The 16,981-nt window shown below is 49.7% G+C and overlaps 1 protein-coding gene across 1 annotated transcript in view; it reads left to right on the top strand.

Moving 5' to 3' along the window:
* The window catches only part of ELP6 (elongator protein 6), a 49,577-nt gene extending 37,980 nt beyond the window's left edge, over positions 1–11,597 (top strand). The window contains exons 2-4 of the mRNA XM_086821391.1: positions 10,587–10,877; positions 11,014–11,160; positions 11,246–11,597. Of these exons, the coding sequence (XP_086677517.1) occupies positions 10,587–10,877; positions 11,014–11,160; positions 11,246–11,386 (579 nt within the window). The 3' untranslated portion in view covers positions 11,387–11,597. The remainder of the gene's footprint in view (positions 1–10,586; positions 10,878–11,013; positions 11,161–11,245) is intronic.
* The last annotated feature ends 5,384 nt before the right edge of the window (positions 11,598–16,981 follow it).

The following is a 16,981-nucleotide window of genomic DNA, read 5'->3' as shown; positions in this document are numbered from 1 at the left end:
GACTACGAGAATACCTTTGCACCGACATCGCGGATGTCCACGATTCGGACCGTTCTTGCCCTTGCTTCTTCTCAGAGGTGGCCCGTGTATCAAATGGATGTAAAATCTGCGTTCCTTAATGGTGACCTGCAGGAGGAGGTGTACGTTGAGCAGCCTCCAGGCTTTATTGTTCCAGGATCGGAAGGGATGGTTTACAGGTTACGTAAGGCCTTGTATGGTCTTAAGCAGGCTCCCAGGGCTTGGATCAGAAGATTGATTCCTTCTTTATTCGGACTGGATTTCAGAGATCGGTTGCAGATCCGAGCCTATATCTCTTTCGGGAACGCGGCATGGTCACGCTTATCATCCTTTATGTGGATGATCTCATTCTCACCGGCGGTCATGTGGAGCACATTGGAGTGACGAAGGCTGCCTTCTCACAGGAGTTTGAGATGACCGACTTAGGCTTACTCCACTTCTTTTTGGGATTGGAGATCTGGCAGACCCAGAGGGGGTTTTTCGTCTCTCAGCAGCGGTATGTTCATGAGTTGCTTGAGGCCTTTGGGATGGAGAACTGCAAGCCTATTACCTTACCGATGGACCTGAACACAAAGTTAACCGTTACAGATCCTTGTGAGCCAGTTGATGCCTCGCAGTACCGGAAGTTGGTTGGTTCATTGATCTGGTTGCTGAACACCAGATTGGACTTGAGCTTCTCCGTAGGGTTGTTGAGCTCTTTTATGCAGACGCCATTGAAGTCTCATTGGGACGCAGGATTGCGGATCTTGCGGTATCTGCAGAGTACGAAGGATCTGGGACTCTTTTACACAGGAGGGAATGGAGTCAAGCTCCAAGGTTGGAGTGACTCAGATTGGGGAGGAGATCCAGACACGAGGAGATCTACTTCAGGATACAATTTTACCCTCGGCTCAGGAGCAGTTTCTTGGAGCAACAAGAGGCAGCCAACTATTGTCCTTTCTTCGACAGAGGCAGAGTATCGGGCTGCTTGTGGTGCTGCTTGTGAGGTTGTATGGCTGCGGAGGCTGCTAGGCGAGATTGGGTTTCCACAGAGGGAGCCCACAGTCATCCAGTGCGATAACCAGAGTTGTATAGCTATTGCTCGGAACCCGGTTTTCCATGCCCGGACCAAGCATATAGAGATACAGTATCACTTTGTACGTGAGAAGATCTTGGCTGGTGACATCTTGCTACTTCATTGTTCGACTGAGGACAATGCGGCGGACCTCTTCACGGAGTCTCTACCTCAGGCTACGCTCAGGCGGCACTCCAGCTCCCTTGGGTTGGTTTCACAGCCAGGAGCTGAGAGGGGGTGTTAGAAGTCATCTCCTGTCTATATTTATACACCAGGGCCTCTGTTGTGGGTGTGCCCGCCCTGTATAAGGTGTTTTATCATTTTTCCACACTCCCCGTATTTTTCCCTATTTTTTTCCATTTTTCCTAGTGGTGGGGAGGGTTGCCAGAGGGTGGCAAGAGCACTCCAGAGCTGGCCGACTGTCCCAACAGCAGTCCTGCTGTTGGGACAGTCGCTGCTGCTGGCCGACTGCATACAGGGCAATCTGCTCTGCTGGCTGACTGGACACAGATCAGTCGTGGACATTCTTCTGCTGGCCGACTGCATTTATGCAGTCGTGGGCACTTTTTATGCTGGCCGACTGCTCTCCCAGGGGCATGTAAATAGGCCCCCTGCCCCCACCACTCATTCATTCAATTTTCTTGGGATCTTGTGTATAGAGAAGAGTTTACACACCTATCTCTCTGTGTTTCTTGTGCTGTTTATTTTCTGCAGTCTACTTGCTCATCTACCCAAGTTTGGTTATCATTTCTGCTGCATATTCTGACAGGTCTGTGGAGACCAAGGACGGATCACCAACATCATTTCTTGTGCAACCACATGAGGATTGAGTTCGACTTGGCGGCCTTGGTAGATAGCACCTTGTTGTGGAGCCTGATAATGATTTGGGAGGCACAGGCCTTCTTTGCCAGATGGGACCACTATTTCTCTCCAGATGTAGGTCCTTTGGCCGGAGTCACCGGCTTTCCCTGTCACCATTTGCTTCCTTGAGCTCCCTATGGAGTAGTCCTTGGCACTGCTTCTGACGATTGGGGCCTGATCCTTCGCCTCAACAGCTCACATATTCTTTAGCGGGCAGAGTTCTTCGGCCTTTTGTGCCAATGCTTCATCCGTTGCACGGGCCGCCTTCTTCCGCACTTGGAGCATTGGACTTTCCCTCACCAGGAAGAAGGGCATGCTCATCTGGCATTACATGCCACCTATTTGTAGGTCCCTCCAAGAGCGGCCAGCCATGGAGGGAGCTCCCCCTTCATTTTTTTTTGTCATGGACAAGGTTGTACCATGCCTCTTGGCGGATTTTCTTTTAACTAATAGAAGGATATTTTCTTGGAGAAAAAAAGAGAGAAAAAAACATACCCATTTCACATGAAACCCTAAAAAAGCTGATTGGAAAGCTTACAAAAGTCTTGCTTCATGTACAACCTCTTTGTCCTTCATTGGTTTAGGGTGGCTCTGATACCAAGTGTAAGGGGTTTCCGCGATAGAATCCTTCCAAGATCTCTTAAACACATAATAAGTACTAGATTATGAGTGTTTATCTCATGCGTTAGTTGAAGATGGCAGCACATCATTTTAGTTCATGCACAGCAGTAGAGTTTGCATAGAATGTGTTTGCAGATCTGATTTGGATCTCTAATCATCGTTGTATATACATTCATGTTTTGAGCAATATACAATACTCTGAATCTCTGGTCTTCTCTATTGTGCCTTTGCAAAGTTGATTAGTGTTTTCTTCCCATGCGGCCTTTTTTTGCATTAGGGTTTACATCTCGTCTACTGTGTTTCTGCAAGTAGTTTGATGAACGTTAATCTGCCATGCTTAGCGTTAATCAAGATCAAGCACACTTAACACCTCCGCAGAGTTTTTTTTTTTTTTTTTTTCCCGAGAAAAGATCCTTTCATTAGTTATGTAAAAAAAACGCCCGTAGGGCTACAAAAGAGATCTCTCTTGCTCCTAACAGAGAGAAGAGCAGTGAATACATCATGGTAGCCCGGGAGACTCTCCCTAGGTGCTGCAAAATACAAGCATCAGTCTAAAGAACTGAGCTGCTAAATCATACAATAGGGGGGGGGAAGAGCCAAACAGGTGGCCTGTAGTGCCAACAGGGGGATCCCGTGTGTAGGGTGTAGAATGGGCCGCAGCGCCAAGTGGTGTGAAAAGCGTGGCGCCGTAAGATCGCCTCATCCGAGTCTCCCCGGATGCGGTCGTACTGTCCTCGCAGGGTGTGGATCAACTCCTGCCAAATCCCCCGAACAGTCTCTGCTGGTGGCTCTAATCTCCCCTCAAAGGCCGTAAAGCACCGGGCCTTCCAGGTGAACCAGATGGTAAGGCTGCTGAGGAGCTCCCATCGTAAATCCCTCTCCTGTGTCCAGCTGGCGGACGAGAAATCCGGTGCCGGAACCAGGCGAGGCTGGCCCCTAATAAATCTGATGGCCTGACTGCCCTGCTCCATCTCATAGCTCATAGCAGGCCCTGACGAAGTCGACCAAGCAGCGGCACCCCACGTAAACATACCCTTTGGAGAGAGGGGGGCCAGAATACGCAGCATCCGCAGCCAAATCTGCTGTGCCTGAGGGCAGTCCCAAAGGCAATGTCTCTGTGTCTCCATAGGGTGGCCGCATCGGACGCAGGCCGCCGGAAGACCGCTGTAAACAAGCCAAGTGCCAACTGCTGAGCCCCTGTGGGCGACCAGCCACTGAAAAGCCGAGATCCTGCGGGCCTGTCGACTAGCCCAGAGCCGAGCCCAGAAATCCTCCAGGAACTCCTGTGATAGTCCCTGCAATCGCCAATGCCCCGCTGCTGCTGGAGAAACCGTCCTCCTCGCCGTCAAAATATGTCGTCCCAGCCGAACAATATACTGGAAAAAGGTGATCTCTGTGGCCTCAAGGGATGCATAAGGATCATGCCACTCGTACTCCCCGGGGTCCCACTGTAGCCGGGCCAAGGGGCGCGCTGCATATGCCCATATGCGCCAATCCGGGAGCACGTCAGCAGGGTCGGGGTCAATATGCCACTTCCGAGAAGCGGCAGCCACTACCCGAATCCTCTGAAAGGTGCACTCTGCAACCAAAGGCGACTCCACCTCCACTCTCTGGAGTCTGCCCTCATCCTGAATCTCATAATAGAGGCATCTGCCATCCTCAGTGCTAGCTCTGACAGCAATCAGGATCTCCAACTGTGTAAAGGCTCCCATCCACCGTGGGGCCACTGGCTCGAGAGGTGTGAACCACTCCTCTGTAAGTGCCTCCTGAATATCATCCCTCATAATCAACCCCCCTCTGAAGTGACTCAGCCTCTCCACCTGGGTCTCCTCTGGTAGACTGTAGAAAGCCTGCCAGTCTCCAAAACTACGAGCTGGGCCTGCCGCTAAAGGTCCCCAGGCTAGACGAGGCCGAGAACCCAGCATATGACCCTGCTCTGTACGAACCGCTGGGCTCCAGATGAGCGGCTGCCTGGCCCGCTCCTCAACACAAGAAGGAGGCCGCTGAGAGAGCCCCGGTCTCAGCAGCTCCCAAGCTCTCAGGATACTCAAAGCAAATCTGTCCTCCCATCCTCTACTGAGGCCTGTCCTCCTCATCTCTATGAAGATCCAGCGAATCTCTGGTGCCCAAGTACCCCCTGCAGGAGGCGCCCGGGCCTGCAGTCGCTGCAAGAGGAGCTCTTTCCAAGGCTCAGCGCCTGGAAGCAACCCCCGAACAATAAGCTTCCCCAATAGGGCTCTACTCTGATCGACTGGATCTATAATGCCCAAACCGCCTTGAGCCAGCGGAAGTGTAATAACTGCCCATGCAACCTTTGCCCGAGCTGGCTGACCGTCCCGCCCAGACCACAGAAAGTTCCTGATCAGCCTCTGTACCTGGCTGATGCAAGAGCTCGAGAAAATCCAGCAAGACGTAATGTACCACATAGTCGCTAACAGCACCTGATTTGCCACCACCACCCTCCCAGCCAAGGATAGTCGAGCTGTACTCCAATACAATAGCTTCTTCCGAATGCTCAAAAGAAGCGGGGCAATCTGCTGCTCAGGTGACAAATCGAGGCCAATCTGGCATCCCAAATACCGCACTGCTGTGCCTGGAGGAATCCATCTAAAACCGGGGTCCGGGCTCCATGCCGGAGTGGGAGCACTACTGATCCAAAAGGCCACTGTCTTGCGCCAATTGATCAATGCTCCCGAAGCTGCACTAAAAACCTGGAGCGACTGCTCTGCCCGAATAAGATTGGCCTCTTGGCCATGCAAAAATAAGCCCGTGTCGTCTGCAAACTCAGCATCAAGCAAATCCTCCCCCCGGACTGGGAGCTGGAGTCCTCTCAAACCAACCTCCTCTGCCGTCAAATACATACTCATAGCCTCCGCAAAGAAGAGAAAAAGGAAAGGGGCGAGAGGACACCCCTGACGGACTGATCTGGTCAGCTCAAAACTCGGCCCCCGACCTCCTGCAATCAGCACCTGGCTGCGAGCTGTGGAATACAAAGCTGCCACCCCTCTGATCCATCCTGGCTCAAAGCCCAGGCGTAGCATAGTGCCCTCTAAGAATCCCCAATCAACTCTATCGTATGCCTTCTCAAAATCGAGAAGCATCACGACCAAGTCCTCGCCAAGAAACCTAGCTCGGGCCGTCGCCTCCCAGAAAGTAAAGATGTTGTCAAGGATACTGCGCTCCTTGACAAATCCTGTCTGAGTAGCATGAATCAACTCCCCCAGGAAGGGCTGGATCCTCAAACTCAAGGCCTTTGCTAAGACCTTGTATACAGTATTGACGATCGTAATAGGCCTCCAATGCCGAATGTCATCCGATACTCCCTCCCCCTTGGGGATAAGATAGATCAAGCCCTCTGAAAAGCTCTGCGGCATCACCCCAGTGTCCAAAACATGCTGAAAGCCCCTGCGGAGGCCTGGCCCCAAAAGGTCCCAATAGCGCATAAAAAAGGCCGGCGTCAGTCCGTCCTCCCCTGGGCAACTATGTCGCGGCAGGACCCTCAAGGCCTCGGCAAGCTCAATCTCTGACAGAGGCGCACCTAGAACTGTGCGCATATGGTCTGTGACCCTCCTCTGCACATGGGCCCACACAGTCTGTCTGCACACATCTCGATCCTCAGTGGTAGGCTCCGCTGAAAGCAGGTCACTATAAAAAGCAGTGGCAATGGCTCTGATCTCCCCGAGCTCAGTAGCTATCGATCCATCCGGTCTACCAAGCTGGCGAACTCCTGCTCGCGCATGACGGGGTCCAGTGATCTCAAAAAACTCCCCAGTCACTCTATCACCAAGCTGCGTCCACTGAGAGGCCTGACGACGATAGTAAAACTCATGTCTCTGCTCCTCTACCTCTCTAACCTCCTGGCGTGCCTGGCTCAGCTGGGACGCCACCCACTCCCATGCAGGCTGCTGCTCCTGAAGGCGCTGTAGCGAAGCAAGGCTGCGTCTCAGCCGTTGCTCCCGCTCGCGAATCTCTCCCAGTCGTGTCAAAGCTGCAGCATGTAGAAAAGAGCTAAGATCAATGAGTCCCTGGGCACACTGGCCCGCTGCATCCTGGTCAGAGCACTGACTATCATGCCAGATCCTCTCAATGTCCTCAGCGAGACTGGGATCTGCAAGTACCCTCTCTGGGATCCTCAACTGCAAGCTGGGCTCCCGTGTCCCCTCCTCCAATGTCAATATAACTGGCGCATGATCTGAAAATGAGGTGCCAGCAAGAATGCCGACGGAGCCCCCTCGCTCCCCTAACCAATCGCCCACATAAAAGCGATCAATCCGAGATGCGGCGATCCGACCGAGAGAAACTAAGACTGTCGTGAGACCGGGAGAAAGCCCCATGCTGCCATGCATCTGTGATCCTCAGTGACATGCAAAACCGGTCCCAAGCTGCAAGCTCCGTGCCATGCACTGTAACATGACTGCCTCCCACCCTATTTGCCGGGTCCTCGAGCATGTTGAAGTCTCCCCCAACACACCAATGTGCGGCCTCTGGCAATGCATCTGTAACCTGAGTCCAAAACTCTGCTCTGGCACTAGCATGATTGGGCGCATAGATGTTGAGCACACCCAATAGCTCATCATGCATCCTCAGAATGACATACTGTGCTCTACCAGGCACAATGATCCCTCGATCCACAATGGCCTGCCGCCATACATCTGCAATAACCATGCATACTCCTCCCTATCCACCCAAAGGACCAAACCCTGCAGACCAAAAAGTGTCCCATCTACCAGGCATCACCGAACCATATCTCGGATCCTGCTCTCACCCAAATGGTGCTCCTGCATCATCAAAATGTCAATGCTGCCACCAACCAGGCATCTCTGAAGCTCCTGCCTCAAGCAACCTCGATAGCGTATAAAGTGTGCTCCGCCAAGGCCCTGTACATTCCATGAGATGATCCTCATGGATGCCCTGCTGAGGTGGATGCTGTCTCAGCCGTACGGCGGGCCTTCGCAAGCGGCTTGGATGGAGAGTAGTCCCCATCCGAACGGCTGCGAATCTGCCCACCCGGTGTACTGCAAGAATCCCGGATCAGGCGCCAGTGGCTGTGGCCCATGGCGACTGCCTCCTGCTCTGACAGAGAAACCTCGTGTATACTCACATAGCCAGGGTCGCGCGCCAAGTCTGCCACTATACGCACGACCAAATGCCGAATCCCTGAGGTATCCACACTCCCGGGATCCAAGAAAAAATGAGCCAACTCCCAAAGTCGGCCTATCACATCAGTCACCTCCAGATCGCTCATGTGGTGAGAAAACTCAACTGCTTGAGTCTTCAAAGTGCTGAGAGCGAGCTCTAGAGTCCACTCCCGATCACCAAGTCCACATAGAGGGAACGAGAAGGCCACCGCTGAATCTAGTGCCTCCTCCCCGCGGGCCGGAGGTATCACTACATGTACTCGAATGGGTGCTGGCTCATGGGGGCCCTCTGCTCCAAAAAGGCGTGTAAAGGTATAATCAAAGGCCTCCGAGCGCTGTCTAATGCCAAGGCGACTCAGCCGACTGCGGATAGATGAAATCCGTGAGGCCCTAATCGGCATAGGTCTCCTCTGTGATGCTCGAGCGAGGTCAGTGCTCAGCGCTCTCCGGACTGCAGGTGAGCGCCAGGGAACTGCCAGGGTCTCCCGGGAAGGTGAGGCGGGCAGAGGGGGAGGAGGGGGAGGCGAGGGAGGTGGAGAGGGAGCCGCTGCCGAAACCGGAGCGGAGGTGGGAGGAGGCGAAGGTGGAGAAGAGGCGGTGGGAGGGGACGGGGGTGGGGGGGGTGAAGAAGGGGGAGCTGGCATCTCCTGGTCCTCAGTCGCTGCAGGGGTCTCCTCCTGAAGGGGAGCAAAGCTGTTCCTCACGGGAACCCAGTGAGGCTGAGACTGTGGCTGCTGCTGCAGCGGTCTCTGGGCGTGCTGCTGTGGCTGTCTCCCTCGGCGGCGCCCCTGTCCAGGCTGCCACTCCGAGGTCTCTGTGGCCTGAGCAGGTGTCCCGGAGGCAGCCTGCCGAGCCGAATCTGTGGGCGGGCCATCAGTAGCCTGCTGCTGTGGTGGTGAGGGTCGGGGTCTCCTGCGAGGGCAGGCCTTGGCCAGATGACCGACCTGCCTGCAAATGAAGCACTGGTTCGGGAGCCCCGAGAACTCCACTCTCTGATCTATCCACCCCCCCCCCCCTATCCTAGGTAGCTGAATGACCTTAGGAAGGGAGGAGATGTCAGATACCAACACTCTGACCGAAGGTAGCCCAGCTGCTCTGGCCACCACTGAAGCTGCTGAGGGGCCCGTCTCAAGAACCGAGCCCACCAATGCTCCGAGCCTGGAGAGGAGCGGAAGATACTCCCGGCGGAGACCAGGGAAACAAACTGTAATATGGAAGAGGCGCTCTCCCTGCTCCGCCGCAGCTGGGTCAAATCCATGCTGCCAAGGCCTGAAGAAAGCCCGAGCACCCCTGATGTCCAGAGGACTCATGGCAAGGACCTTGGCCACGCTCTGGGCGGCCTCAAACTCGATCTGATAATGTCCCCGGCCCAAGAGCTGTACATCCAGGATCTTGCCCACATCTGCTAGAAGGCGGGCCTGAAGAAGATCCCTGATCTCCCCTCTGTTGGGGCGAGTGCCGACTATACGGCAGATGGTGGAATGAGCCTGGAGGCGTTCCACCTCTGCGGTGAGGCTCGCTTCCTCTTCCGGCGAAAGAGAAAGCCTGATGGGGATGTCCTCGGGGGCGGGCGAGGGGGCTGCGGATGAGTCCCTCTGAGGCGAGGCGGGAGGAGTCTCCATCAGAGTCTGAAGCTCAGGCGAAGGCGAGGCGAAAACGGGGAACCTGCAAGAAATGGGCTGCACACGAAGAGGCGGAAGACCGGAAGAAGAGGAAAAAAAACAGAAACCCCCCTGGGGGTGAAGAAAGGCACGAAAGAGTAGGAAGGGGGCGAACAAACCCCAAGGAGAAGCCCTGGGGGGGGCGGCAGCAACAAGAAGGGGGGGGGGGGCGGGGCACTGCTGAGAGGAGGCGGGCGCGAGCAGGCGGAGAGGGGGGGGACGAATCAGGCGAAAAAGGGGGAGGGAGGGCGAATAGGCGAAGAGGGAGGGGGGGGTGAGTCGGCGCGAAGAGGCTAGGAGGGGGGGGGATGAGATGGCGAGAAGGGGGGAGGCGCAGCAGCAGCGAGGAGGGGGGGCGCAAGCAGGCAGGACCGCGAGAAGGGGGGGGGGGGGGCGCAACGGCGAGTAGAAGGGGGGGAGCAAGAAGCGAAGGCGGCGGCGATGGGCGAGCAGCGGGAGCTTCAGCGAGCGAGCGTCTCCACCTCCGCAGAGTTAGCATGTTACACACCTCAATCACATTGCGTTTATTAAGTATGATGGTAAACTTGATCCTTCCACTTTGCAATCTTGGATTCAACAACTTGAAGCTTATTTTTCAGTAATTTAATGGTACGAGAAGGATAAGATCATGCTTGCAGCCTGTCATTTGACCGGCGAAGCATGTACCTGGTGGTGAGGCTGGCTGCATAACACAGATCCTATTACCAAGGCGCACCCATTTGTGGCGGTGTTATAGGGAGCTGGATTGATGCACTAGACTGCATCAGATGGCACTATGAGCATTGGAGACAACTCCCCAGTGCGGAGAGACAGGTGCCATGTCCAGAGGAACCTTGGTTGCCATTGTTTTGACAGCTCCAGATCAGGGACATCCTCCAATGGCACATGAGTACATGTGGACATAGTATGTATTCTGTATATGATCATAACACACATGGCTCCCTCATCAGGATGGCTTTGGGGCTTTTTGTACATGCAGAGCTTACGTTTTATATGGAATGTTTTGTTCTGCTTGAGAGTGTCTCGATTAGTTATGAGATTTTTCTTTCCACAGAATGACTTTCAGTCTCCTATGGATGCATGCACTACTTTTGGTCTCCTATGGATGCATGCACTACTATTCATGTATGTATGTGTGTTTAAAATATGATTATTTATTTTTACTGCCTCTGTGGACTCGAATCTTTATATTTACACCCCACACCCCCTTTTTTCACCCCTTGATTGGAGCAGGGATGCAATTTGTTGGCGCATCAAGACAGTGGAACTGTAGTTTACATAGATTTGCTCTCAACTTTCAATCCTAACCAGCCCAACTTGTCATCAAGTGGAGATGGGTCTTCTGTGGAGAATAAACTCTTCCCGCTCTTTCAGAGTTTTGTTAAGATTCTAAGAAAGGAGCCAGGGCGGAGCGTGTGGATAATTATTGATGACATATCGTTGCTTGAAGTGGTGGCAGAAGGCAATGAAACTCACCTATTAGATTTTATCCACTATTGTCGGACACTTGCCTGCAATAAGCAGGTAAGCCACCTGTTTCAGAACCCACTTTGAACATCACTGTTTTCCCAAACCATCTATACCATGCATCACCCTTGTAAGAGTCCAGTATTTAAGAGTGAAATGAATGGACCTGATTTCTCTTCAATCTGGCTCTTAGATGTGTTCTCTGGTGCTTCTTGCTCACCAAGATGTCTACAAAACCGTGGACGAGATTGCAATGGTTCACCAGCTTGAGCACTGGTCGGACATTCTGATCAATGTGGAACCGCTTGCCACAGGGCAAGCCAGCGATGTACATGGGCAGGTAGACCTAACCCTCATTAATTTTGGAAAATTCTATTATCAGTTTTTGAAAAACTAAGCTTTTTGTTTTGTTGTGTGATGATCAGGTGATTATAAAGCATCAGATGCCATGGAGTGCTGACTCGGGTGTGCATTCAAATGCAAATCAAGACACGAATTTCTATGTTCTTCACTACAAGCTCATGGAGAACACTGTTCTCTTTTTCCCTCCCGGAAAACCGGTTTGAAAACAGGGATTGGCATGCACATGTATAGATACCACAACCTTATACTCTTTTTCTCAACAACAAGACAATGGTGGTTGCCAAATGCGAGGGATGTAGCCATCATTAGGTAAGGCCTACTAGTGTATGTGGCCACACTGATTGGAAGTGATGGTTGGATGATGGATTGTTATTTCACTGCTTTCTTAACATGGCTGACACCCTATCTGTCTAAGCGCACGGCTTTCTTGCTGCTTTTAGGTGTTTGCAATCATGTGACTAAGATTATAGCTTTGTAATGCTTGCTTTTTGCAAACTTAATTTCATAACCTTACAAACAGTCTGTTTGAGTTGTTGCCCCTACTCACACATTGTTGAGTTACACTAAAGTTATTACTTAGCCACCACAAAGTAATGGTAAATATGTTGCAAACAAAAAAGTTTCCTGCACGTGCTATGTTGTCCTTTGTCTCATCACATCTGCAACATCAAAGGGTCATGATTGATTCGTTAATTGCTGAAATAAGGGAGGTGAGTAGGACAATTATACTGTTGAAAGTAGTAGCTTTGTTAGGAGTTACAAAGTGCCCAAGTAACTTAAATTGTATCATACCATTGAATTAAAATTGAAGTATCACACATTCCATTCATAAGAGATTTGATAAAACAGGTCACGCTATTGTGTCATGCATAAATTTTGCCACATTTGTAGTGATCATTGAGGGTTGAAGACATGCCTGCCCCTCAACTATGCTTAAGCTTGCATGTCAATGTGTACCTTGTTGATTTAGAATGTAGTTGAGCTCAATTATTGCCGAGCATAGACATGGATGTTGTTGAGTAGTGTCTACTTACTACCAAAGCCGCTTGAGATTTTTGCTTTCTTGTGCATGTAGATGTGGTGAGCAGTGTGGGATGCTGTTGATTAGAGTGTCTACTCGCTACCAAAGCCACTCGAAATTGTTGCCTTCTTGTGCATGTAGATGTGGTGAGCAGAGTTATTGCTATCAATGTGTAACTACGGGTATGCTCAAAGTGATGGCATGCTTCTAGAATGCTAGTGTCATTGCTATTGCATCAATGCCGCTCTTGGGGTTTCAAAGAGGAGTCTTCACAACTTTCAAAGATATGGCATGTCCTTTCTGTTGTTACATGATTGAGAAGGGTCACAATTGGAGAATGCTTGCAGTCAATATGCAAGAGGCGTAAGTAGAAGAACTATTTGCTTGTCTACAAGAGGCCTTGTGAGCATTTGGTTGAGTGTTGAGAAAAGTGCAACAAACACCAAGTTATTAGAATTTGCAGCTTAACACGAAACTACGTGGCAATTAGTATAAAGAGGGTCTTGTGATGTGGCTATACCATATAGATAATAGTTGAAGAGTATGTTTGCATTAGTATGGAGGGATGAACACACACTACTTGTGTGGATACCCACTTCCTACTAGAGCTCTCTTTGTAATCAGCCAGATAAGAGCTAGGTTGTCCATACTCTGTGTAATTAGCCAGATAAGAGCTAGGTTTTCCATACTCTTTGTATTCAGCCAAATAAGAGCTAGATTGTCCAAACCCATCAAGAAGACAACAAATTGGGTGGATGATATCACAATGAAGCTATAAAGTGATGAGCTACAATATAACCAACAAAGCTTGGAGGGAGTAAAGCTGTCTTCTCAGACACAAGACATGCGAGTTTCTTACAAAAAAAATACAAAAGCTATCAACATGTTGGAAATAAACATTTTGTACAATGATGACTCCAAAGAACTTAGGCTTTGCTCCTTCAAGTGACTTGCTTGATATCGCCAACCAACCTTGCATTGACATCATGGATATGTGTAATCTCAAACAACCACCAACAGTCTAATCTCTTCACCAAAGATTCCTTTATCAAGGCTACTTGCAACTTACCAAACATTGAAGAGATCTTCAATGAAAGTACATGCCAAGATTTCTCTATTTTGTGGTTAGAGAAACCATTAAACACTCATTTACAAGGTAGAGGTATTCACTTTCGCCCGCACTCTTTGGGATATATATAGATGCGTATTAAGAGATTAGGAGGGCAATACTCTTTTATGCAGATGATGTTATATTCTTATCATACTGAGCCATGGTTTGCGCTGAGGGAAACCTTATGCTTATTTGGGAGTGGGGTTTTCACGGGGCATATTTTTGGTGAGCTTGCTATGATAGCTTTTCGGAAATTCTTGTGAGTTTTTTCTACAATTTAGGCTAATAACACAATGTATCATCACTTGGTGGGCTTTTCGCAGACTACGGTGAGTTTTATGACGAGCAAGTTCCGTCAGAAGGATAAAATACCTTACTAGGGATGTGGAGTTAGGTAGCTCTTAACTCACATCCCGATCACTTATGTAATAACCATCAATGATGTCTCATGCCCACATTTGGAATCCACATGGCATGCTACAGACAAATAATTAAGCTTCCACGTGATAGGTTACTTGGAAGCAAAGAATAATGCAAAGACACGTGAGCTACATAAGTAGTAGTGATGAATCAGACAACACAAATAGCATGCCCATATAGCAAAATCTATCCAGAATGGTAGTCTACAACAAAATAACCTGTAATGTCCAACAACAACATGGTAGTATAGTAAACTATCACAAGGAGTCTAACCACGCAACATGACAAAAAGAAAGATAACATGAGAGCAGTACACAATCATGGAGCATAAAATTCAATGAGTGATGACTCCTATGTGCTCTCATGCTCATCCTCTGTCTTCGCCACTTTGCCCTTTTCTGTGACTTTCTCAGTCTCCTCATTTAGGAGGTATACCCTCCAGAACTCCTTCAAGTGTGCATGGTGCATGATACACAACTGCATCACTCTCTATGCACATACAATGCCATCCTAGCTCCATGCATGTCGCTGCCAAGCCCCCACAACTGGTAAAAAGGTCAAGTACTATGTCACCCTCTCGAGTGAAAGTACTCAGCAACCACCTGAACCTAAGCACATCATGAGAGGTATTGTAAAGTTTTGTATAATAAAGCCAAAGAAAGATTAGTGGTCATAATGCAACAACTTTACTTGAAGAAGACAAGAGGCCGTTTTGCAACTCCACGCAATCAAGCACCACCATGCAAGTCACAGTCCATGGTATCACACCACTATGAGAGTCATAGGCACTTGCATCCACGTTCTTCCTAGCTCCATGATCATAGAAGAAGGACTTTGTACCCTGCTTCCTAAAGAATAGACCTACTACAAGAGCCTCGACCTAGACAGAAAAAATACATTTATGCATACTATAAGCACACGATATCTACAAAGGAGACTCCTTTCTTACCCACTCTTGGGTGGCCTTTCTTGAGTACCTCTGTGGGATAATGTAGTGCAAGGTTTGCTTCAACTTGAAGCTAGCTCTATTGGCATGTAGAGCTGAATGATGCCGAAGTGATCTAGGGAGCATATGACCACGTACCAACCTCCATCTGCCACATAGCTCTCAGCAAGCATAGCCACCATCTTGGACAACTTTGGAGAGAGCTCATTCCATGCGGGCACTTGTCCAATCTTTAGCCAAAACCCAATAATTCACAAGTCCATGACTTTAACATATATATGTTGCAACACATCAAGAACATACAAAGACTCGCCAAATCTGGGTCCAAGCTCTTGACGACACAGCTCGTCGGGTAGTCTGCATACAACAAGTGTGCCACGTCATCCGACTCCTCTCCATCAACCTTGAGGCCGCATGTCGGTATGCTTCTAAAGAATATAGGTATCCTGCAAATCATTCCACTAACATGAGAGCCTTTGAGAGAAGTACTTCGACATTAGTACCTACCTGGCCTCACCCTCGTAGGATAACTCCAAAATGTCAAGCTTATATAGGTGGAATGACAAGTCTCCAAAGTACCTACATGATCACCAATATCCATGTTAGGAAACATCTCAACCACCCAAAAGTACTTACATGCTTTCCATGTGATTACACTTACCTTTCACAAGTACCTACATGCTTTCCATGTGATTACCGAGCACATTTACCTTTCACCTCTGCGGCGACTTTCTTTTCTCTCTTCTCTGTCTTCTTCTTTGAGGTAGCTCCCTTACTCGAACTTGCCACCTTGCTTCCCAGGAAGTCCAACCTCTTCTTGAATGTCAAATCCCCACGGATCCCCTCGTGATCGATCTTGGTTCGAAACTCGAATCCTGCAAACAAACGAACAACAAACAAGCAAGGGGGTGCAGGCCTGACTCACCTCCCCAACCATGACAGCCGTGGGCAAGCCCACAATCTTGGCTGTCCCCACCGAGCCACGAGCTGAGCTAACTAGGATGACGTACCGACCAATCTCCTCCTCGCGACGTCCCATACCGCCACGAAGCTGCCCTCGTGGGCCTCGAGACTGCCGGCCTCGGCTGCATAAAGCAGGTGCACGTCTGCACTAGATCCAGGCTCCAAGACCATAGAGCTCTCACAAACTCGCGAGACTCTCTATAATACAATAACTAACCTTGGCCACCCTTTTATAGGCTCTTGGCCGGTCATCGAGCATCCACACTTGGCCGCCCGCCCGTTAGTATATCCCTAACTCAGCTCGTCAATCAGCCTGCCTAGTTCCAAGCTTCCCCAAGCCTCGAAACTAGTCTTGCATGCGTATAGCATACGGTAGATACCCACTGTGCACACATGACATACTCCCCTTCCTCTAAGAGCTCACTCCTGAGCTCACTAAAAAGCCAGGGTAATCTCTCTGAAGAGAAGTCAGTGTCTCCCATGTAGCGTCCTCCTCAACACGATCCTTCCACTTGATCTTATATTCCGTTATAAGCGTATGACGCAATCTTCGTTCACGAAATCCAAGAATCTTTTCAGGTTCGTGCGGAACAAACGTCATGTCTTGGACATCTATAATTTCTTGAGGAGTAACTAACTGATCTGCTCCACCCAGTACTTCCTTAAGTCTATTGACATGAAATACAGGATGAACTTTCACATGAGAAGGCAAATCCAATTCATATGCAACTGAACCAATCCGTCGTGTAACACGAAATGGTCCACAGTATCTAGGGGATAATTTCGGTGATCTACCTGTCCGTAAAGTCTCAGAATCTTTCGGAACTCGCAAATACACCATCGTTCCTTCAGAGAACTCTCTAGGTGAACGATGTCTATTAGAATAAAACCTGTCTCGGTCTTGAGCACTTCTAATAGATTCCTTTGCAACTTGTAACATTTCCTGCATATCTTGCAAAAAATTACGTGCTGCATCATGCTGAAGTCCTGAGAATCCTACTGCAGGTGATCTTGGTTGAAAACCGTACATAAGCATGAAAGGACTAAACCCTGTACTCGTATGCTTAGTACTGTTATAAGCAAATTCTAACATAGGAAGATAATCCTCCCATGAACTTTGTCTTTTGGATACATATGCTCGAAGCATATCCTCCAAAATCTGATTCACTCTTTCAGTCTGGCCATCAGATTGAGGATGATCTGAGGAACTCAAATTCAAAGTTGTTTCCAACTTCTCGAAAACAAGTTTCCAAAAGTCACTCGTAAACTTAGAGTCCCTATCACTGACTATGTCCTGCGGTAACCCGTACAGTCTAAACAATTGCTCGATAAACTGC

The sequence above is a fragment of the Cibotium barometz genome, chromosome 27 (assembly GCF_041138505.1).
Source record: "Cibotium barometz isolate CiBa-2024 chromosome 27, ASM4113850v1, whole genome shotgun sequence".
Lineage (NCBI taxonomy): Eukaryota > Viridiplantae > Streptophyta > Polypodiopsida > Cyatheales > Cibotiaceae > Cibotium > Cibotium barometz.
This window is presented reverse-complemented; position numbering and strand designations above follow the sequence as displayed.